Below are 20,271 nucleotides of genomic sequence, written 5' to 3'. Positions count from 1 at the left end.
AATTGCATGGAAATTTCTCTGTACTTTTAAAAAGCTTTGTTTTCGTTAATTCCAGTAGAGAAAGTTTAACATATTGAGATTTATATTGTCTAGAATCCTGTTTGGGAACAAAGAGAGACAAGGGGAAAAAACAAGAAAATGAGAAAAAGAAGTAGAAAGATATTTTCTTCAACTACCACGCATTTCTGGAAAAATTACTAGTTTACACAAGATTTGAAAACGAAGAATCAAACAACTAATACAGATGAAGAAGCATCATCATCTTCAGTACCTTTAATAATAATCATCTCCTTCTTCTGGTCTACTTCTAATGATGGAGAAGAAGAAGATAAACGATGGCTATCATCATCAATGCCTTTCTCAGCTTCTAGTGGACAAACACAAGGAATGATTGTTGAAGAAAAAACCTCAGAGGAAGACGACGAAGGAGAAGTGTCAAAAGATAAAGGGGAAGAAGGGGAATGGATATTATCAGGTATTGAATTAGAAACGTTAATGGTGAGTCGAGCTACAAGCGAATCAACGAAGGAAGTAACGATGTAGTCATGGTTGCATTTTCCATGGGCTCTCAAATACCAAAACAATAGTTGTTCAAGCCCTTCCCAATCATTTAACCCCTGAGCTTCAACCATTTCTTCCATTGACACCCTGAAATCAACATACGGATCACGAGAATCCATTGACAACACTAGACTCTCTTTAAAAGGCAACAACCCATCAATATCATCATCTTCTTCCTCATTCCTTTTTGTTGCCTCTTCCATGATTGAACTGGTCTCTCCAGGCTCGAAAAACAGCCTATCTGACCTTAAACCTCGGATGACAGTCTCCAATGGAAGAGTATCATCAGCCCCAACAATGGAATCTGAGGTGATGATGGTGAAAAGGGTGTTGTTGTTATCTGTTCTGAAAGAGAGAGTTCTGGGCTGGTGACAAGGCAGCCATTGCCAAGAGGATTTACGTTGTCGTAAGATGTTGCTGTTCTTGGCATTGGAGAGAAAAGAGAACTTCATTTGCTTATGGTTTTGGTTTGGTTTATTGTAAGAGAATTATGATAAATAGAAACAAGAAAATGCCGGGGATGGGATGTTTTTGAAATGGTTTAAAATATTGTAAGTTTGATGTGAATTGTTTTATTGTGTGGGCATTAATGGGCGAGTCAGACTAAGGAAGATTCTAAAGGAGTGGTCAATTTCAAGTTGGGTGTTATCAAAAGCCAAAAATGTATTCAGAGAAATGATTTTTTTTGTTGATAAAATTAGCTTTCAATTTTAGTATAAAGGGTCATTTTTATTTTATTCATAACATTTAACATTTTAGTCTCAACATTTTAATTTTTAGTAAAATAATCTTTGTTAGATGAAAATTATTAATTAACTAACAGTCAACACATAATCTTAATGTAGTATTTCTATATGTGCATAGTTAGTAACCTGATCACATTAATACTTTGATGACATGTCATGTCATATGTCAATAAATAAACAAACATAAAAATGACTATGTTAACCAGTTAATTAATGATTTACATCCAACAAATACTATTTTGATTAAAAAATAGTAAAATATTGGGGCTAAATACTAACAAAAAAATAGACTAAAATGATCATTTGTATGAACATTAAAAGTTAATTTTAGGGTAAACTACACACATTAATATTTGAGTAAACTTTTGTTTTTTCACTAAAATTTCAAAAGTAATATTAGTCACTAAAATTATTGATTTGTAACAAAATGATCCACTCCAAGAAAGCAAGAATTTGATTGTCTATGGAGGTAGATGATTCAAAAACATTACCAATATGAGAAAAGCTTTGCTATTAATAAACTACCTAAATTTTTAAAGCTCCCAAACACATTTTATTTCACTCCATATTATAAGAAAAACTCTCTATTTTCTCTCATCTTCTTCACTTCTTTTCCAAGCTTTAACTAAGTCATTCTTTCAAGAATTTTTCATCCAGTCACAGTTTTCTTCAAAGCTAAAGTGATTTATTTATTCTTTATATTAAGTCAATGTGATTTTGTTTTTAGATTGAGTCTTGATCCATCTAATTAAGATTTTTAAATTTTAAATAGAAATTTGAATGAAAATCAACAATGTAATTTTTTATTTTCAGTATAATATTTAATTCCTATATAATTTCTAATGTATCTCTATGTAAAATGGTATTTAGATTCATTTTAATAAATTAATTGTGCTCAAATTCAAGACTTCAAGAGATAATATCAATCCTTTAACCATTTAGATCGATTGATTCTAAGCAAAATGTTCGAACTCCTAAAATATATATCATGAAGTAATATTTTATAATAAAAACTAGATGAAAGAGAGGCGGGAGGAGATATCTATATTAATTAAAATTTAATTTTAAATAAGGTTAATTATGCTTTAAGTCTCTCAAGTTTTTAAGATATGCATAAAAAATAATTTTGTATATCAACGTGTATCATTATTATTGCATAAAAATGTATGACATTTGATGTAGACTCATCTCTTTTAATAATTTTTAACATAGTATATGTATATGTAATTTTTTTTATTTGAAATAAGAATTATTTATTTAAAATATTTCTTCATTATTGATAATATGTATACACTCTTGCGGACACGGCTACTCAAACCTAAGACCTCTTGAAAAAATAACATTCTATTTTACGGCTACTTAAACCTAAGACCTCTTGAAAAAATAACATTCTATTTTACCACTAAGGTCACTTGATAAATTCAAATATAGAAATACTTTTTAAGGTCAAAAACTCCATTTTACTCCTTACTCTTTTAAAAATTCAAGTCATATACTGAAAATAATTTTGAAACAAATTTTCTAAGTTTCATACTATAATTGAGTAAAAAATTGTTTTTAAACCCAACATTACCGATGTTGTTCATATGATATCGATATAATATCAATGCTAATAGCTTAAAAATTCACAGCAGTACCAATACTACTCATGAGAGTACCGATACTCCTTTTGGTGTTCAAATTCCAGAATACCATTTTGGTATTGATACTCTTTCAGCATCAATACTTTGGATGGTAGTAGTGATACTATCCTTATAATTTTGAAAAATAACAAATTTCAGTATACCATTTTAATCTTGATACTCATACAATATTAATACTACTTATAACAGTAGTACTTATACGCTCTTACCCAACGGCTATAATTTTATAAAATCAAAATCTTGCCAACTGATCTGATACATGTATGCAACACTGACCAAAACAGACCAACACACACTACAAAATGAAATTTGAGCTAAAACTGAACATAAGCCCTAAATTTCTGGAATTGACAAACTTGATCCAAACACAATTCTGGTTTAATATATATATATATATATATAATAGTATAGCATGAAAATGACCATTTGATGATCAATATGTTCTAGGCAATGGTCCTGCCTCTCTAATAGGAGACCATTTAATGGTATATCATGAAAATGGCCATTTAATATAATATAAATATATAAAAAATAGTAGGAGAAATTTTTATATATACCTCAGATTGTGCTGGATCAATACTAAAATTTACCAACAACTCAGTTGTTTCTGGATTTTAGAATTATTGGAAGATTTACCCCCTTTGTCTTTGTAGGAATTTCTAGAGGCAGTATTCTTGTGTCCTTTGCGTGCTGCTGCCATTGCCCGTCGTCTCTGCTTGGCAAAGCTCTTCACGAGTTCAGTGTCATCTTCTTCACCCTTCTGCTCATCATCTTCCTCCTGGAACATCAAAACTAGCATAAGCAATCTCCTTAATATCGAAACCACTATATTGTTCTTGCACTTACATCTTCAAGAAAATACAGATACGATTATAGTTGGAATAAGGAAAATATATATACCTCATTGCTTGAGTAACGACCTTCAGGATCACCGCTTTGGCCTGCTTCAGAGCTTTGCAGATTTTCATCTACTTGATCTTCCTCGTTACAACCTGAAGTTGGCTCTTCCTGAATCAATTTGCAGTTATCCATAAGATCATCAGCATCCAGATATGCATATTATGTTTGTCATAACTCAGAATCGTGTTCATAATCCAAAAGCTCCAGAAGAACACACCTGATCTAAGTGCAATGAATCAAAACCTTTATATTAGTTTGATATAACTCAGAATCATGTTCACTGCGAGAAACATCATCCTCTTCGACATCACCTTCAATGAACTGCAAAAAGTAGCATTAGAAGTAATTATTATGCATGATATGATATCCTATGAAAGTCTGAAAGAAGACTTCAGCATATGGCATAAGAATAAATTACCAATACATAAAAACACACACAAGCACATAAAATGGTAATCACAGTAAAGTATGCTTCGTACTTTCTGAATTTCATCCTCATCTTTTCTAGTAAATCCACAGGCAGCGAGCTCCTTGTCAAGAAAACCAGCAGTTTTGGCTATTGAAGAAAAGGAAGGTCTGCTACTTTCATCTGGGTCTACATCTGAGTTGTCAATATCATCAGAACGTTCTTCAAAGGACAAGTTGAGCCTATAAAGACAGGAAAAGATTAACAGCATAGATGGCAGCAAGAAAGAAAATGGAACAGGGTTTCATCAAGGTATTCTTATGTACCGAAGAAAATGTGAACATAAATAATGATACATGGATTCTATGGCTTTGGAATTCAAAGACTTTATGCAAAGGAAAAGGGATCACAAAATAATTATTAGAGTTCCTTCGTCATTGTGACTAAGTTGAATGCAATAACACAGATCCTTCCTCTCTACAATCACAAGAGTTCTCTTTCGGAATGAAACATTAGCACAATACTTTCAAACTTCAACTGTCACCTTTAGGAATTGATCAAGGCATGTTTCAATTGAAAAGATTTTACCTAGTGCCACCACTTCATCTTCAACTACAAATAGGATAGGATAAAAACAAATGCATCTAGAGAAGGTTATCATTTGAAACTAAGAACCCAATATTTATGGTGCTCAAATACACGATGAGGTTGTTTACTAAGACCAAAAGAACTACCTTCATAGAAATTTATCTATGGAGGAGAATCCAAGTAGATGAACTAACAGCCTATGCCAACACACACGTAGAGAATCAGTTTAAAATTCATCAACTGGCTTCCTACATACAAACATCAGAAAGCAACAACGATACTGGGAAAGCTATTAAAGATTACATAAATCATCATATAAAATGTAATATTAAATTAGAAAGAAAAAAAACACTGACCTCTTGCCAAAAAAACTTGTAAATGCATTCTATATCACGATCAAAGTACCTGAACAACATAACAGAAACTTTCAAATAAATAAGTATACAACAACTAATTCACAAGTAAAATGATCACGAGAACTAGGAATAGCATTAGATAGAAGGTGGTGAAACATACATCTGTGCATTACGATGTGAAACAGATACCATTTGGGGAAAATCAATCATTGTCACCTTTTCATCATCATCAATCTACAGAGAAGAAATTTCAAATCAATATTATTAATTTAAAAGAAGCATTTTTTTTAATTGAAGGAAATTAAACCAAGTAATGTCGTGATCTTACTAAAGTTGCAAGCCGACAAGAAAAAGACAAAAAAAAATGGTCACTGTGATGAAATAAAGAGTCTTAAAGGAATACCATTATGTTAAACTCATTGAAGTCGCAATGAATTAGGCCATGTTCTGCCAGACGAACAGCAAGGCCAATGATTGTTTCAAACACTGTCTCTGGATTTTGCAACTTTTTCACTTGAACACTGCATTACGGGAAAAAAACTAAGAGATAAGAAATTAGAATTTAGAAACCAACTCCAGTAAACAGTAAAAGTGACTGAAAGTCCAAAGAAAGAAAGATAAGATGAAAAAAGGGGAAAGAAGACTGTAGCTATCAGCACATGATGAAGATAAAACCTAGAGTTTTAATGCAATTATGACAGCACTTAGCAAACTTATTTAAAACTGCAACGCCAATTAACATTATCAGTAAAATTTATTGAAACAGCCAAGCCTACTCTCATCAACTCTGTTGAACTCATTTCAAGATAAATAGGATGAAAAGATTTAGTTTTTAAGGGGTAACAGATTATAATTCTGTACGCTTCTTTCCAACAACCAATTTTATTCATTCAATTGCTAAAGGAAGTTCTACCAAGCCTATGCAACTTCATTGCCATCACAGTACCATCTTCGCTCGCAACCTCAAAGATATCTTGAACAAGTAAAAAAATAAGAAAATTTTAACAACTGTCATCAAACATTTTAAAATACACAAGCTGGTAGATGTTGATAGAAAGAGTTACGAGACTCTTTGCCAACCCCCATTTGACGACCAACAGCAGTGAAGACTCCACGGTTGACCATGGTTTTAATGGCAAGGAAATCATAGCCAAGATACGTAAGACGAAACCCATCATCTAAATTTAAGAAGGAAAAGAAAACTTGAACACCTTGTTTGGTTACATAAGTATTAGCACAAGGATGGTAAAAACCTAGTAAAAGATAAGAACACTTCAAAATAAGTAAAATATTTTACTTCCCTTTGTTCAAACCAAGTTATTTGAGTGGCTCAAATTTAAAAAGTATTTCCCGTGATACCTTACCCTTCATTTTCTCTCCCAAAATGATTTCCCGGATTTTCTTCTCCTTCCTCTAAATTATTTATTTTCTTCACAATTTAACTTTATTTTTCAAAAAAAAAAAGCGTATATTATCTCCTCTTTCGTTACGTGATGATCAATTGATCATCATAATTTAAAGAATAAAGTTACGCTTCATCTTAATGCATTGAGTGAAACAAGCGACATGTCGTCGACGGATAATAATCAGGAGTACCCGACACCGACACCGACGGTTACGTTGTCGACGTCATCACCATCTTGATCGACGTTGAAGCTCCGTAAGATCCCCGGATTGTGGAGCGAACCTCCGGAGAAATCAGACGATATCTTGAGCAGCGGCGATGGCCTCGTGGAGGATGAGGACGATGAAACCGAAGACGAAGTTGATAATTATGATTTCGGTCATTTAGATTACGGTAAGAGCGAATCATTGGAACCAAACATGAGCCGCGAAGATGATTCAATAATTCTAACATCTACTCTCGGATTGAACCGTAACGAGATCGTCTCCGCTTCCGTCTCCTCTCAGGTGCTCTTCTTCTTCCCCTGCCAGAAAGCCTTCGAATCTTGGAAATGTAGGTGTTAAGCTAGGAAAAGTGCCTAATAAGGAAAAGCTAAGGGCAGGAATTGAATCCTACACTTCTCAACTTCCCAATCTCAACCCCATTTATCAAGGTACCAATCACTTTCTTCTCTATCTCCCTCTCTCTATATTTGGAATCACGTTTTTTTACCTGATGGTTTTTTAGGATTGATTTTACTATCATTAAAAAAACAAACTCTATTGATTTTACTTATGGTCGAAGAAATCCCAAGTAAAGATGAGTAAGTTGAGAATTTGTGGAAATGAACGAAAAAAATATTCGTTGTCTTGAGTGTTTGCACGGAAAAGGTCTCCATGGACTCAATAAAAATCACTAAGGGCTCCATCACCACTCAGTACGGAGGTAAATTGATGAGACGTTATTTTTGGAATGAATTAGACTTGTTAGATAGTAGCATGTAGTAATTAAGTATAATGTCACAGAAATATTTTTGCAATGTTGTTTGTATTTGGTGGAGTAATCATGTTGGTTTTGCAGAGAAAATGCAGTCACCACTTGCTCCTTTTTAATTGAAGTAGAACCATAAAAATTGGAAGGAAAATGAAAAAAGAAAAGAAAAGGGGAACAAACTGCGAGTTATTTAATGAGCAATTCTTCTTCATCAAGTCCATAACTATTTTTTACTAAGATCTTCGTTCCTCACAATGGCTTCAAAATATGCAATTAAAGAGCATTTTATAGCTTCCGTTAACTCTACTTAAAATTCTTAGCAGCTTCTGGATTTGGGTTTATCTCCTTGTTTAGCTATAATATGTTCATAAATGTATATATTGAATCCAATTTTCAGGAGGTTCTGCTTGCAACCAGGATGAAGTTTGACAGATTAAAGGAGGAAGTGAACGCTGATTTGGGTGTTTTTGCTGGAGTTTTGGTGGAGAATCTTGAAAAGATATCAAATACTCATCCTGAATGGAAAGTGACTTTGGAGGATTTGCTGGTTGTAGCACAGCAGTGTGCAGAGATGTCGGCTTGTGAGTTCTGGGTCAAATGTGAAGGCATTGTTCAGAATTTAGATGACAGATAGCAGGAGCTATAAATGAAGTTCCCAAACAATTACATACCCGCCTTCTTTTTATGCTAACGAGGTTACGAGGAAAACCACATTCTGGGGCTTCATCAGTTTAGTGATCTTGGAGTTTATCCAGAACAGATGTATGAATATGGACGCCTAGATATCAGTAATCAAGTAAGTGATGGAAAGGCAGAGTTAGAAACAGATGAAGAAACCACAAGGGAAAGAGAAAAGCAAACAAGAACATGTTGATCAAAATTTAAGTAGTGCACATGTAACTGCAGAGGTTGACACTGCCAAAAGTGCCGATTCAACTTCTAGCAGCTATAGGATGTCATCTTGGAAGAAACTCCCATCTGCAGCTGATAGAAATCGTTAAGGACATGAAACACCAGATTCAAATGCCAAAAGTAGAGCAGAACAATCTCAGGCTAAAGATGAGACTCCAACTCCCAGAACTGAACCTCTAGAAACTCCATCATGACATCCTCAATCTTCCAAAGCACCAAAAACTTCTTGGCCATTCTGGGGTGATCATCAAAGTGTAACATATGAAAATTCAATGATTTTCCGAATATGTGAGGTTGAAATACCAGTTGTAGATGTGGAAGAGCACTCTTGAATATGTACCATAGCTGATAGATGTGACTTGAAAGGCTTAACTGTGAATGAACGTCTTGAAAGAGTTGCAGAAACCTTGACAAAATTCTTGATTCATGGACACCTAAAAGTACAGACATTCCACGTGAAAGTTATGAGGCTACAAGAGTTTCTGCATCAAGTATACATGAAGATATTGATGACTTTTCACCAAAACATAGCAATCATTCACGTCAATACTCTGATGACAAGCTTGATTTTGTTCCTGATGTTGATAATGCATTTCTTATGGAAGATCTGAATGTTCTGCATGATGCATCATGTGAAGCACATATAAATCTAACCACACTCGATTTATGCACAAAAGCTTCATCAGGAGGAAGCTTGAAACCACGATCACCATTGTTAACTCCAAGAACTAGCCAGATTGAATTGCTGTTGAGTGGACGGAGAAGAATAGCAGAGCTTGAGAATCACCAACAGGTTATCATTTTCATAAGTCATATTTCTATGTGGTTAACCTTGTCTTCAATCAATTCTCTTTAAATACATGTTCAGACGCCCTTACTGATTTTGTTTACAACGTGGTCCCTGACGTTACATACTTTCTTAACGTGGATTTATTTACACCCAGTGTGATTCTATATCATAAATGCAGTAGTCTGATTTGCTGTATTATTATTATTTTATTTGCGGTTGGGAAATGTCGGATTTTCATGTTTGCCTTCTGCAATGACTACATTGTAGTTTTATTTTCCTTCAAACTATCTAGTTTCTGTGGTATTCTATTTTGCATTAGTAAGCATTTCGAACTTAAGACATCCACAATTACTATCATGTGATTTCTAAACAGAGATCTTATCACCATCAGTTTCTATTGATTGAGAGTTCAAGATGCATACTCTGGTTTTGATTTTAGTGTTTTTGTCTTAAATTTGCAGATACAAAAGCTGCTAGATATTGCTCATGCGGTTGGAAATGCAAATGATTGCGATTACAATACATTGGAGTGTATGCTTGAACGCCTGGATGAACTAAAATATGCCATTCAAGATAGGAAGGCAGATGCCCTTGTTGTATAAACTTTTGGGAGACGTATAGAAAAACTATTACAGTAAGTTATCCTTATCCCAAAATTTATAGTCACACTGCTTTTTCCAGTTTGTTAATAGGTTCTATTTAGTTAAATTAATTGGCAAATCTAAATATGGATTTTAGCGTATGTTTCCATCACCAATTCATTTACTTAATAACTTTATATTGGCTGGTCTTTATGCTATATTCATCCATACATTCTCATATATATATTTCTTCCTTTTTCTATTTATAGGGGAAAATATGTGCATCTTTGTGGGCAGATAGAGGATGAAAAAGTCGACTCATCGAATAATATGCCTGATGAAGATAGCTCAGTAGATGATGATAATACAATTCATAGTCTACGTGCAAGTCCGATCGATCCATGCACTAAGGATCGAATATGCATAGAAGATTTTGAAATAATAAAGCCAATCAGCAGGGGATCATTTGGTCGAGTTTTCCTTGCTAGGAAAAGAGCAACTGGAGACTTATTTGCTATAAAGGTAGGTGTATATATGACGCCAGACATCATAGTGATTATCCTGCAAGTGCTCCAACAGATGATTCACAAGAGAAAATTCGCCCAAAAAAATCCAGAGAAAAAAAGTCTCTAGGGTTTAATAAAATATTATCAAATCAAACAATGCCAAAATCAGTCCACAAGTCGGACTGTTATAGCCAAAAATCGTCTTTATTCGAATTTTGCCAAAAAATAGCAAAATCCCGAAATCACTCTAAATTGAAATTCGAAATAAAATAAGCAATCTCCAAAAAATCCAGCCTAAATCGGATTTAAATTGACTTCCTAATTGGCAATCGAAATATTACCATAAATAGTAAAACATATCTAATTCTAGTGATTCGGAGGCGGCAGAATTTGAGGTTGAAAAAAAGGCCACATGAAGCGTAGCTCAATGTGGAGAGCGTGCGCGTCGAAAAGAGCTTTTCGGATTGGGGTCTTATGCGCGATTTTGACACCTGTAGCCAAAGTTATGGCCAAAAGACTGAAACATACTCAAAACGACCCCAATGAGGAACATGTCACAATCAATTCCCCCTTTGCGTTGATCTGACATTCATGGTATCAGCGCCATCAAGGTGCAATCTGACAGCTCAGCATCATCTGTCTTGGATCCCCCTGCATCAGTCACCCCGGGTTGGAAAGAACTCGTCCTCGAGTTCAGAGTAGTGTCATCAGAATCCACAAAACAATGACTTAGGTGATTCACATTAAAGTCATCAGAAGTCTTCAAGTGGCTGGGAAGGCGCAACCTGTAAGCATTATCATTGATCTTCTGCACGACCTCACAAGGTCCAATCTTCCGATCCTTAAGCTTATTATACTCACCAACAGGAAAATGATCACGAGTTTATACAGCCCAAACAAAATCACCAACATCAAAAAGTACCTAACGACGATGATTGTCGACCCGAGTCTTGTACTTGGTATTGCTCTCATGAATGGTTTGTTTCACCTGCTCATGGATACCCCGAAGATACTTTGCCATCTCATCTGCTTTAGGACTGAAACGACCTATACGTGGAATAGGGGCTAAGTCCAGCACCCCGGATGGGATCTGACCATAGACAATCTTAAATGGGCTTAAACCTGTGGTTTCTGTTTTTTGATCTGTTGTAGGCAAATTCTACTTGAGGCAATGCCAAATCCCACTGTTTCGGCTTTGTTCCTGCCAAACACCTCAAGAGGTTTCCCAAACTTCGGTTCACCACCTCGGTCTGGCCATCCGTCTAGGGGTGGTAGGCGCTACTGAAATTCAACTGCGTTCCCAGTTTCCCCCACAGGCTCTTCCAGAAATGACTGATGAACTTAGTATCACGATCTGAAGTGATGGATCGAGGAACACCATGTAAATGCACAATCTCCTTGAAATAGAGATGGGCAATCCGGTCAGCATCCATAGTCTTTCTGCAAGCTACAAAATGAGCCATCTTGGAAAACCTGTCAACCACAACAAAGATAGAATCCGAGGCCCTTTGGGTGCGGGGTAAGCCTAGTACAAAATCCATGCTGACATCGAACCAAGGAACTTCAGGAACAGGTAAGGGAGTGTACAAGCCCGCATTGGTGAGAACTCCCTTAGATCGCTGGCACACATAACAACGGTCCACATAATGGGCTACATCACTAGTCAACTTGGGCCAATAAAAGTCAGAAGAGATAAGGGCCAAGGTCTTATCTCGACCAAAGTGTCCCTCATTATAGAGTTCACTTATAATTTGCTGCCTCAATGAACAATCTGGAATGCACAACTGTAATCCACGAAACAGATACCCATTATGCAAAACAAAATCATGACGGTGACCCTCAGTTACCTCCTGAAATATCATTCCAAAGGAAGGATCAGCTGCATACATATCTGTGAACGTCTCAAAGCCTGCAACTTTAGTACTCATGGTGGTGAGAAGTAAGGTACGACGGCTCAGGGCATCTGCGACGCAGTTCAAACTCCCTGCTTGGTGCCTCAGCGTAAAAGTGAATTCTTGCAAGTATGCCACCCACTTGGCATGACGTCTACTCAGCTTGTGTTGTCCATTGATGTACTTCAAGGCCTCATGATCGGTAAACAGAATAAACTTCTTCTGTACTAGGTAGTGACACCAATGCTTCAGGGACTGAACTATGGCATAGAACTCCAGATCATAAGTGGAATAATTTTTCTTTGATCCCGATAGTTTTTCACTGAAAAAAGCAACCGGACGACCTGCCTGACTCAAAACACCACCAATGCCAATGCCAGATGCATCACAATTTAGCTCGAACACTTTGTCAAAATCTGGAAGTGCCAAAACTGGAGCCTCGGTCATCTTCTGCTTGACCAGTTGAAAACTGGCCTCTGTCTCCTCAGACCACTGGAAATCACGCCCCTTGAGGCACTCTGTGATAGGGGCGATCAGAGTACTGAAATTTCTAGTGAATCGGCGGTAAAAAGACGCCAAGCCATGGAAACTTCGGATGTCATGTAAGGTCTTTGGTCTGGGCCACTCCAAGACTGCATCTACCTTTGACTGATCTGCATGAACACCATCAGTAGACACAACAAAACCAAGAAAAGTCACAGAAGTAGTGAAGAAAGAACACTTCTTTTGATTGACAAACAAGCACTCCGTTTTCAGCATCTCAAAAACAGCACGGAGGTGATCGAAGTGTGAAGTCCATGTCGGACTATAAACGAGGATATCATCGAAGTAAACTACAACAACTTTCCCCATAAAAAGCCGCAAGACCTGATGCATAAATCTCATGAACGTACTGGGCGCATTGGATAACCCGAAAGGCATGACCATCCACTTATACAACCCTTGTGGCATTTTAAACGCCGTCTTCCACTCATCTCCAGGTCTTATTCTGATTTGGTGGTAACCACTCTTAAGGTCAATTTTTGAGAAGACCTTAGAACCAGTTAGTTGATCCAACATATCATCTAGACGGGGAATTGGAAACCGGTACTTAACTGTAATTCTGTTGATCGCTCGGCTGTCAACACACATACGCCAAGAACCATCTTTCTTTGGCACTAGCAGAGCAGGGACTGCACATGGGCTCATACTCTCTCGGATATAGCCCCTCTCCAATAACTCTTCCACCTGTCGCTGCAACTCTTCAACCACTTTGGGGCTGAGGCGATATGCTGGTCGATTTGGCAAACTTGACCCAGGAACAAGGTCAATTTGATGCTAAATATCCCTCATAGGTGGTAGCCCAGGAGGAAGATCCTCTGGCATCAAGTTAGAGAATTCTGCTAGTAGCCGCTGCACTTCTACTGGTAAATCTGCATCCACGTCTACTGCATTGTTCTCACAAGGTAGTAAGGCATAGACCACGTCGCCATGCTCAATCTCATCTAAAAACCTGGACATAGAAAGCATAGTAGTATTATGGGTTACTGGGGTAGGAGTGAGTCATTCCCGCCGGGGTACCAACACAATCTTTTTTCCCTTGATGCTAAGGGAATATGTATTCTTCCGTCCATCATGAATGACACTGCGATCATACTGCCAGGGTCGACCCAACAATATGACACGCATCCATAGACACACATCACACCAGGCATTATCAAAATATTTTCTACCAATTGAAAAAGACACGAGGCATCGCCTATCAACTGTTACCTCACTGCCTTTATTTAGCCATGACAGCTTGTATGGCTTAGGATGACGGTCCGTCTTTAACTGCAATTTCTGGACAACCTCCTCGGACACTACATTCTCACAACTGCTGATGTCAATGATCATTTTGCAGACTTTATCTGCAACTGTGTAGGTCGTGTGGAAAATATTGGTTCTCAACCAATCGTCCCCTGAATCGCTCTTGGGAGTAAGTAGACTCTTACGAATGACCAGAGTCTCATGACCATCTCCATACAGCACATCATCAGTCTCATCATCGTCATACACGGGTTCGCCAATCTCCTCAGTCTCGTCTTCCGCGTTTTCCTCAATCAACAAATTTTTGCCCTTTTGACTAGCAGGCTTCCTGCAATCAGTCGCCCTATGCCCTTGTTCACCACAACGAAAACATCTAATAGTAGGGTTAGAATTACCCTGCGGTGGCTGTTGAGCAGGACGGGAATCCTGAGGACGAACTGGTCGACTGTTGTGATCGTTCCTGATCACTGGTCTCCTGTTTTGTTGTTTTTCAACAGCAAGTGCACGCTGGTAAGCTTCCGAAACACTCCACAGTGAATGAAGGCTGAGGACATCTTGTAAGGGCTGGCGTAAACCCCCTAAATACCGTGCCACCATTTGCTCCTCCGTCTCAGATAAATCGTTCCGGGCGACCAATTGGTGGTAAAACTCCTCCGTGTAATCATCGACTGATCATGCGCCCTGCCTCAACGCATGAAGTCGCTGAAACAAGGTTTGCGTGTAGCCGAAGGGAAGGAAGTGACCCTTCATCTTCTTCTTCATCTTCTCCCAATCAATGATCTTGGCCTTGCCCTGTCTTTCTCGTGAACGTCGCAATTGTTCCCACCACGCAGATGCTCTGCCCTTGAGTTTGATGGTGATCAGTTTCACTTTCACACGATCAGGGACTTCATTATATTCAAAAATACGCTCTACTTCATTAATCCAATCCACGAATCCCTCGACCTGTAACATACCAGAAAACTCAGGGAGATCGATCCGAAAACCGAGGTCTCTATGACGCTCTTCCCGACCACGGTGTTCCCGGAATAGAGCACGATTGTAATATGGGTTTTCGAAAGCGGAATTGGTATCGTGATCAGAGGCCTCACGATCCTCGAAATCCTGCGCCGCCAGGCGCTGGGTTAATTCTGCGACTTGCCTCTGTAAATCCGCAATCATCACATCATGAATGTTGCGATCACGGCGTTGGGCTTCCTCATTCGAAACCTGCTCACGACGACCACGACCTCCATCCATTGAAACTGATGAAATTTCCCAGGAAGATGCTGAAGCTCTGACACCAACTGATGCCAGACAGAACAGTGATTATCCTGCAAGCGCTCCAACAGATGATTCACAAGAGAAAATTCGCCCAAAAAAATCCAGAGAAAAAAATTCTCTAGGGTTTAATAAAATATTATCAAATCAAACAATACAAAAATCAGTCCACAAGTCGGACTGTTATAGCCAAAAATCGTCTTTATTCGAATTTTGCCAAAAAATAGCAAAATCCCGAAATCACTCTAAATTGAAATTCGAAATAAAATAAGCAATCTCCAAAAAATCCAGCCTAAATCGGATTTAAATTGACTTCCTAATTGACAATCGAAATATTACCATAAATAGTAAAAAATATCTAATTCTAGTGATTCGGAGGGGAAAACGACAGAATTTGAGGTTGAAAAAAAGGCCACATGAAGCGTAGCTCAATGTGGAGAGCGTGCGCGTCGAAAAGAGCTTTCCGGATTAGGGTCTTATGCGCGATTCTGACACCTGTAGCCAAAGTTATGGCCAAAAGACTGAAACATACTCAAAACGACCCCAATGAGGAACATGTCACAATTAATTCTCGCCTTTGCGCTGATCTGCCAATTCATGGTATCTCAGCGCCATCAAAGTGCAATCTGACAGCTCAGCATCATCTGTCTCGGATCCCCCTGCATCAATATATAACAAGAAAATTGCTGCCACTTACTATCACATTTTACCTGTTAATTGCTTGTCGTAACTAAATGTTATTTCTACTTTTACAGGTTCTGAAGAAGGCAGACGTGATTCGAAAAAATGCGGTTGAAAGTATTTTAGCTGACCGTAACATCCTAATATCTGTACGCAATCCTTTTGTGGTGAGGCTCAACATTATAATAGTTTTAGGGGATGCAATCTGTTTGTAACTTGCTGATATGGATACATCTTATGATCAAATAGGTCCGTTTCTTTTACTCCTTCACGTGTAGAGAAATCTTTACTTGGTCAGAGTATCTAAATGGTGGAGATCTTTACTCTTTGCGAAATCTAGGCTGCTTAGATGAAGATATGGTGCGTGTATATATTGCAGAAGTTGTAAGGGCCACGATCTTATCTAACATTTTATAAGAGACTGCGTATACCTGATTTGGACACAATAAAGTTCCCTCATTGATGCACATTGTTTTATATTTTGCAGGTTCCTGCATTGGAGTATTTGCATTCTTTAAATGTTATTCATAGGGACCTGAAACCAACAGTTGACAGATTTTGGGCTCTCAAAGGTAGGTCTATCACAGTACAGATGACTTATCAGTCCATCATTTAGCATAGTGGATATACGGAAGACGATGAACCCAAAGAAGATATCCCATCAAATATAGAACGGCGTCAAAGCATTCAATTGTTGGCACCCTGACTACTTAGCACCTGAGATACTTCTTGGAATGGGACATGGTCACTGCTATTTAGGATCAAATGACACATACATTATGAAGTTTAAAGTTTCCTTCTTTCTTGCTCTTGGTTATCCTTTTTTCATACTCCATTTTATTTGTAGGTGCAACTGCTGATTGGTGGTCTGTGGGTATTATTCTTTTTGATCTACTTGTAGGCCTTCCTCCATTCAATGTCTGAAACCCCTCAGGTAGGTCACACAAACGATTTTGGATCATAGTTACGTCTGTATGTAGGCGTGTATGAATTTGTTTTTCCCTTTTGATCAGATCATTAACTTTAGGAGGTGTTGAAGATTGTACATGTAGTTTGACCCATCATGTTTTCTGGTTCACAATATATTGACAATACGACGCGTCATTCTATCTTAATTCACTTTCTCATTACTTCTGTAAGTACCAAATTAATTTATATAACATGAACATGATTTAACTAAGATTATATGCTAAATTTTGAAGCCAAGATACATATATGGAGAATGGTATGCTGGATAAAATAATTAGTGTGGAAATCGATAAGACCCATTTTACCACTAAGCCAAAGTTTCAAAAGGAAAATAGTGAAAAGGAATTCTGAAGCCATCCTATCACCGCCTCACTTGTTTTATTATTTCATTGTGATAAGCTCTAAATCTAAGTTAATTTTATGTCTCATAAAGTTTGTAGTACAGGATGCTAAAATATTTTTAGCAAACAATTTTATTGGTCCTTCCAGGAGTAAGTACTGGCAGACTCTAGATGGCATATCCACAAATTCACTTCACACATGGATAATTAAGAACGTTAGGAAATGCAGCGGCTCATTTTACTATGAATAATTATTTATATAATTTTAAAACCTACTTTTAGACATTACAACAACTTAATACGGTGTTGTGCAAAGCTGGATTTCTACATTTTCTTATCTCCAGTCTAACCATTGGATAGGATTGCAAGGGATTAACTCATTACTCAGATTTTAGCATCCTTCAATTCAAACAGAATCCTCTGAACATTGGATATTTTTATTCATTCTTAATGTTATAAAACTGATAGTGGTTGTAGCTCGACATTATTACTATTTTGTCTTGATGATTGCAGCTAATTTTTGACAACATTGTGAATAGAAATATACCCTGGCCTAAGATACCAGAGGAGATGTCATACGAAGCATATGATTTGATCGACAAGTAAGCTTTACAAACAAAGAATTCTCAAACTTTATGTATGTTGACCTTTTGACTTTACATATGGTCAAAATTCATTGTAGAAACATTCATTCCTGCAGTAATTTTTGGTGTTCATATAATACTCATTACATGATCATGAAAAGTATGCACAAGTAAATACCTTCAAAGTATAAGCATCTGTCGAAAGCACGACCGTTAACTGAATGAAGTCCCTTAAACCCGTCCTAGTTGGTAATTAGAAACGTCTGTTAAATGTATTATGACTGAATCCATCAGAATGATAAAGATAATGCTCCGTCCTTATAAGGAAGAATTAATTAATCAAGAAAATTAGTCAATGGCATCCATAAGAAAAACATTGACCCTGAGGTTATAGTATCGACTGAATACAGAGTCCTTTTCATCTCTTTTGTGAGATGAGGAATTGTAGAAAAGATTTCCTTATGTTTGAACCCTTGCTTTGCCCCCTTCAGACTGTTAACAGAAAATCCAGTTCAAAGGCTAGGAGCCACAGGAGCTAGTGAGGTAATTTGCCTACAGCCCTTGGCAGGGACTTCTTTACACGATAAAATGATGTCAACAGTAAGCAACATGCTTTCTTCAGGGATATTAATTGGAGTACACTTGCAAGAAAAAAGGTCTTTAATGCCATTTATCTTTAACACAAATTCATTTTAAGAATAAATAAAGAGGAATATTTGTAGAACATAGTGAGATTTCCTTACTGGGATGCAGGCTATGTTCATACCATCAACTGAAGCACATGACACTAGTTACTTTATGAGCCGGTACGCAGAAGATGAACAAGCTCATGGAAGTAGTGATCTCGATGATTTGACTGACACCTGCAGCGGGTCACTCAGCAACGTGCAAGATGAAGATGTATGTGAAAATTTTAACATTCTTTTTATTTTATTTTCTGTTTATAGTGGATGATATTTCGATGATGCCTCTGCTACACAGCAATTTAAGGAGGCAACTTCTTAGTTCAATATAGTTTGAAAAGTTTATAGGACTTCATTTGAATGAAATGTTGCATAGACCACTTTTAGATGAAGAAAAAGGCTCCATCTATAAATAGTCACAAGGACTAGATAACGGTGTCTCTAGAGAGGAGAATGAATAATTCTTTAAAGAGTCTAAATCATGATTACCATATACATATTAAGAATTGCCCAGTTTGATATTTTATTTGAACCTGTAAAATACGGACCATTGCCGTTCTGAATTTCTTATGCCTATGAACCAGGGAGACGAATGTGGCAGTTTGACGGATTTTAGTGCTCCTGCCCTTGCAGTGAAGTACTCATTTAGTATTTCTCGTATAAGGTGAGAATGGCCACCACTACTCACTCAACCGTTTCCTTTATAACTTGTCAGATGGATTTGAATTAATTATTGACTACTTTAATCGTCAATTTTTTTCATATTGGTCCAAGTAGGAATCTAAATTATCCCCAGGCAGTACCGGGGGAAATAGTTGTCTTTGTGGGAAAGATGATAAATTACTAATATCTCTGTTTAAACGTCATTTACGCCTTATTACAATGTTGCAGTAATATTGTAGAATTTACTGGAGTTTTCTTTAACAGAATTTGTCTCAGTTGGCTTCCATCAATTATGATCTGGTTGTAAAGAACGCCAAGGAATCAGCAGAAGGCCCCAACCCTCTGAGCCATAACCGGTTTAGCAAATGTGTATGCAATCCCATATTTGTTCATCTGTTCTCTCGTGTTAGTTTCATCTCTCATGCAATCGTATTTCATCTACAATCCCTTGATGAACAAAATTTCTTTTTCCCTGAGAAGTTCAGGACGACGCTCATGTGGCTCAACACGGGCTCCAGCCGAAAGCGTAGCAGTTGATTTTTCCTGACTACAATTATATGCTGACATTTTCTACAAAGGGTGCATTGTAATCAGCTGACTATACAAATGAAACTGTAGAAGCCTGTCATAAAGTTCAGCCTTCACATCCGATCCTGCCGTCCCCTTTCGGCATCCTCCAGCTCCCCACACCACATGCCAATATCCCCATCATCTTACTTTTAGTTTCCTTAACGTTGTCGCCTTTTTCTGTATATAATTATGTTTCTATTTTTCATTATATTATTAATGAAATATAATAGCTTATATTGCTGTATTTCATTGTTATCTGCATTAGAGCCAAGCAGCGAAGACACGTACAGAGTAGCAATCATCGCTCAATTTGCATGCTTTTGGAAGTGAAGCAGCACTAAGCAAGTAAGCATCTCATTACTTGTTTTAAGTAGGGATGGCATTTTTATCTAGACCCGATCCGGATAGTTTTTTTTTTTTTAAATTGGGTTTGAGTCAGGTCGGGTCAGATTTTTTTAGGGTGTGATGGGGTGA

At 37.2% G+C, this 20,271-nt stretch overlaps 1 protein-coding gene and 2 pseudogenes across 1 annotated transcript; 1 reads left to right on the top strand and 2 right to left on the bottom strand.

Moving 5' to 3' along the window:
- Positions 1-227: 227 nt before the first annotated feature.
- On the bottom strand, positions 228-1,013 carry LOC120146168 (transcription repressor OFP15-like). Its single transcript, XM_039159812.1, has one exon. It carries the CDS (start codon positions 1,011-1,013, stop codon positions 228-230), a length of 786 nt encoding a protein of 261 aa, XP_039015743.1.
- Positions 1,014-3,513: 2,500 nt separating this feature from the next.
- LOC120146167 lies at positions 3,514-5,942 on the bottom strand (annotated as a pseudogene).
- Positions 5,943-6,700: 758 nt separating this feature from the next.
- On the top strand, positions 6,701-19,967 carry LOC120146166 (annotated as a pseudogene).
- Positions 19,968-20,271: the final 304 nt, after the last annotated feature.

The sequence above is a fragment of the Hibiscus syriacus genome, unplaced genomic scaffold, assembly GCF_006381635.1.
Source record: "Hibiscus syriacus cultivar Baekdansim isolate YM2019G1 unplaced genomic scaffold, ASM638163v2 tig00110896_pilon, whole genome shotgun sequence".
In the NCBI taxonomy this organism is placed as follows: domain Eukaryota; kingdom Viridiplantae; phylum Streptophyta; class Magnoliopsida; order Malvales; family Malvaceae; genus Hibiscus; species Hibiscus syriacus.
This window is presented reverse-complemented; position numbering and strand designations above follow the sequence as displayed.

Bases quoted from the DNA above. Each gene is read 5' to 3' on its own strand.
- LOC120146168 (XM_039159812.1), bottom strand. From the start codon at position 1,013: ATGAAGTTCTCTTTTCTCTCCAATGCCAAGAACAGCAACATCTTACGA.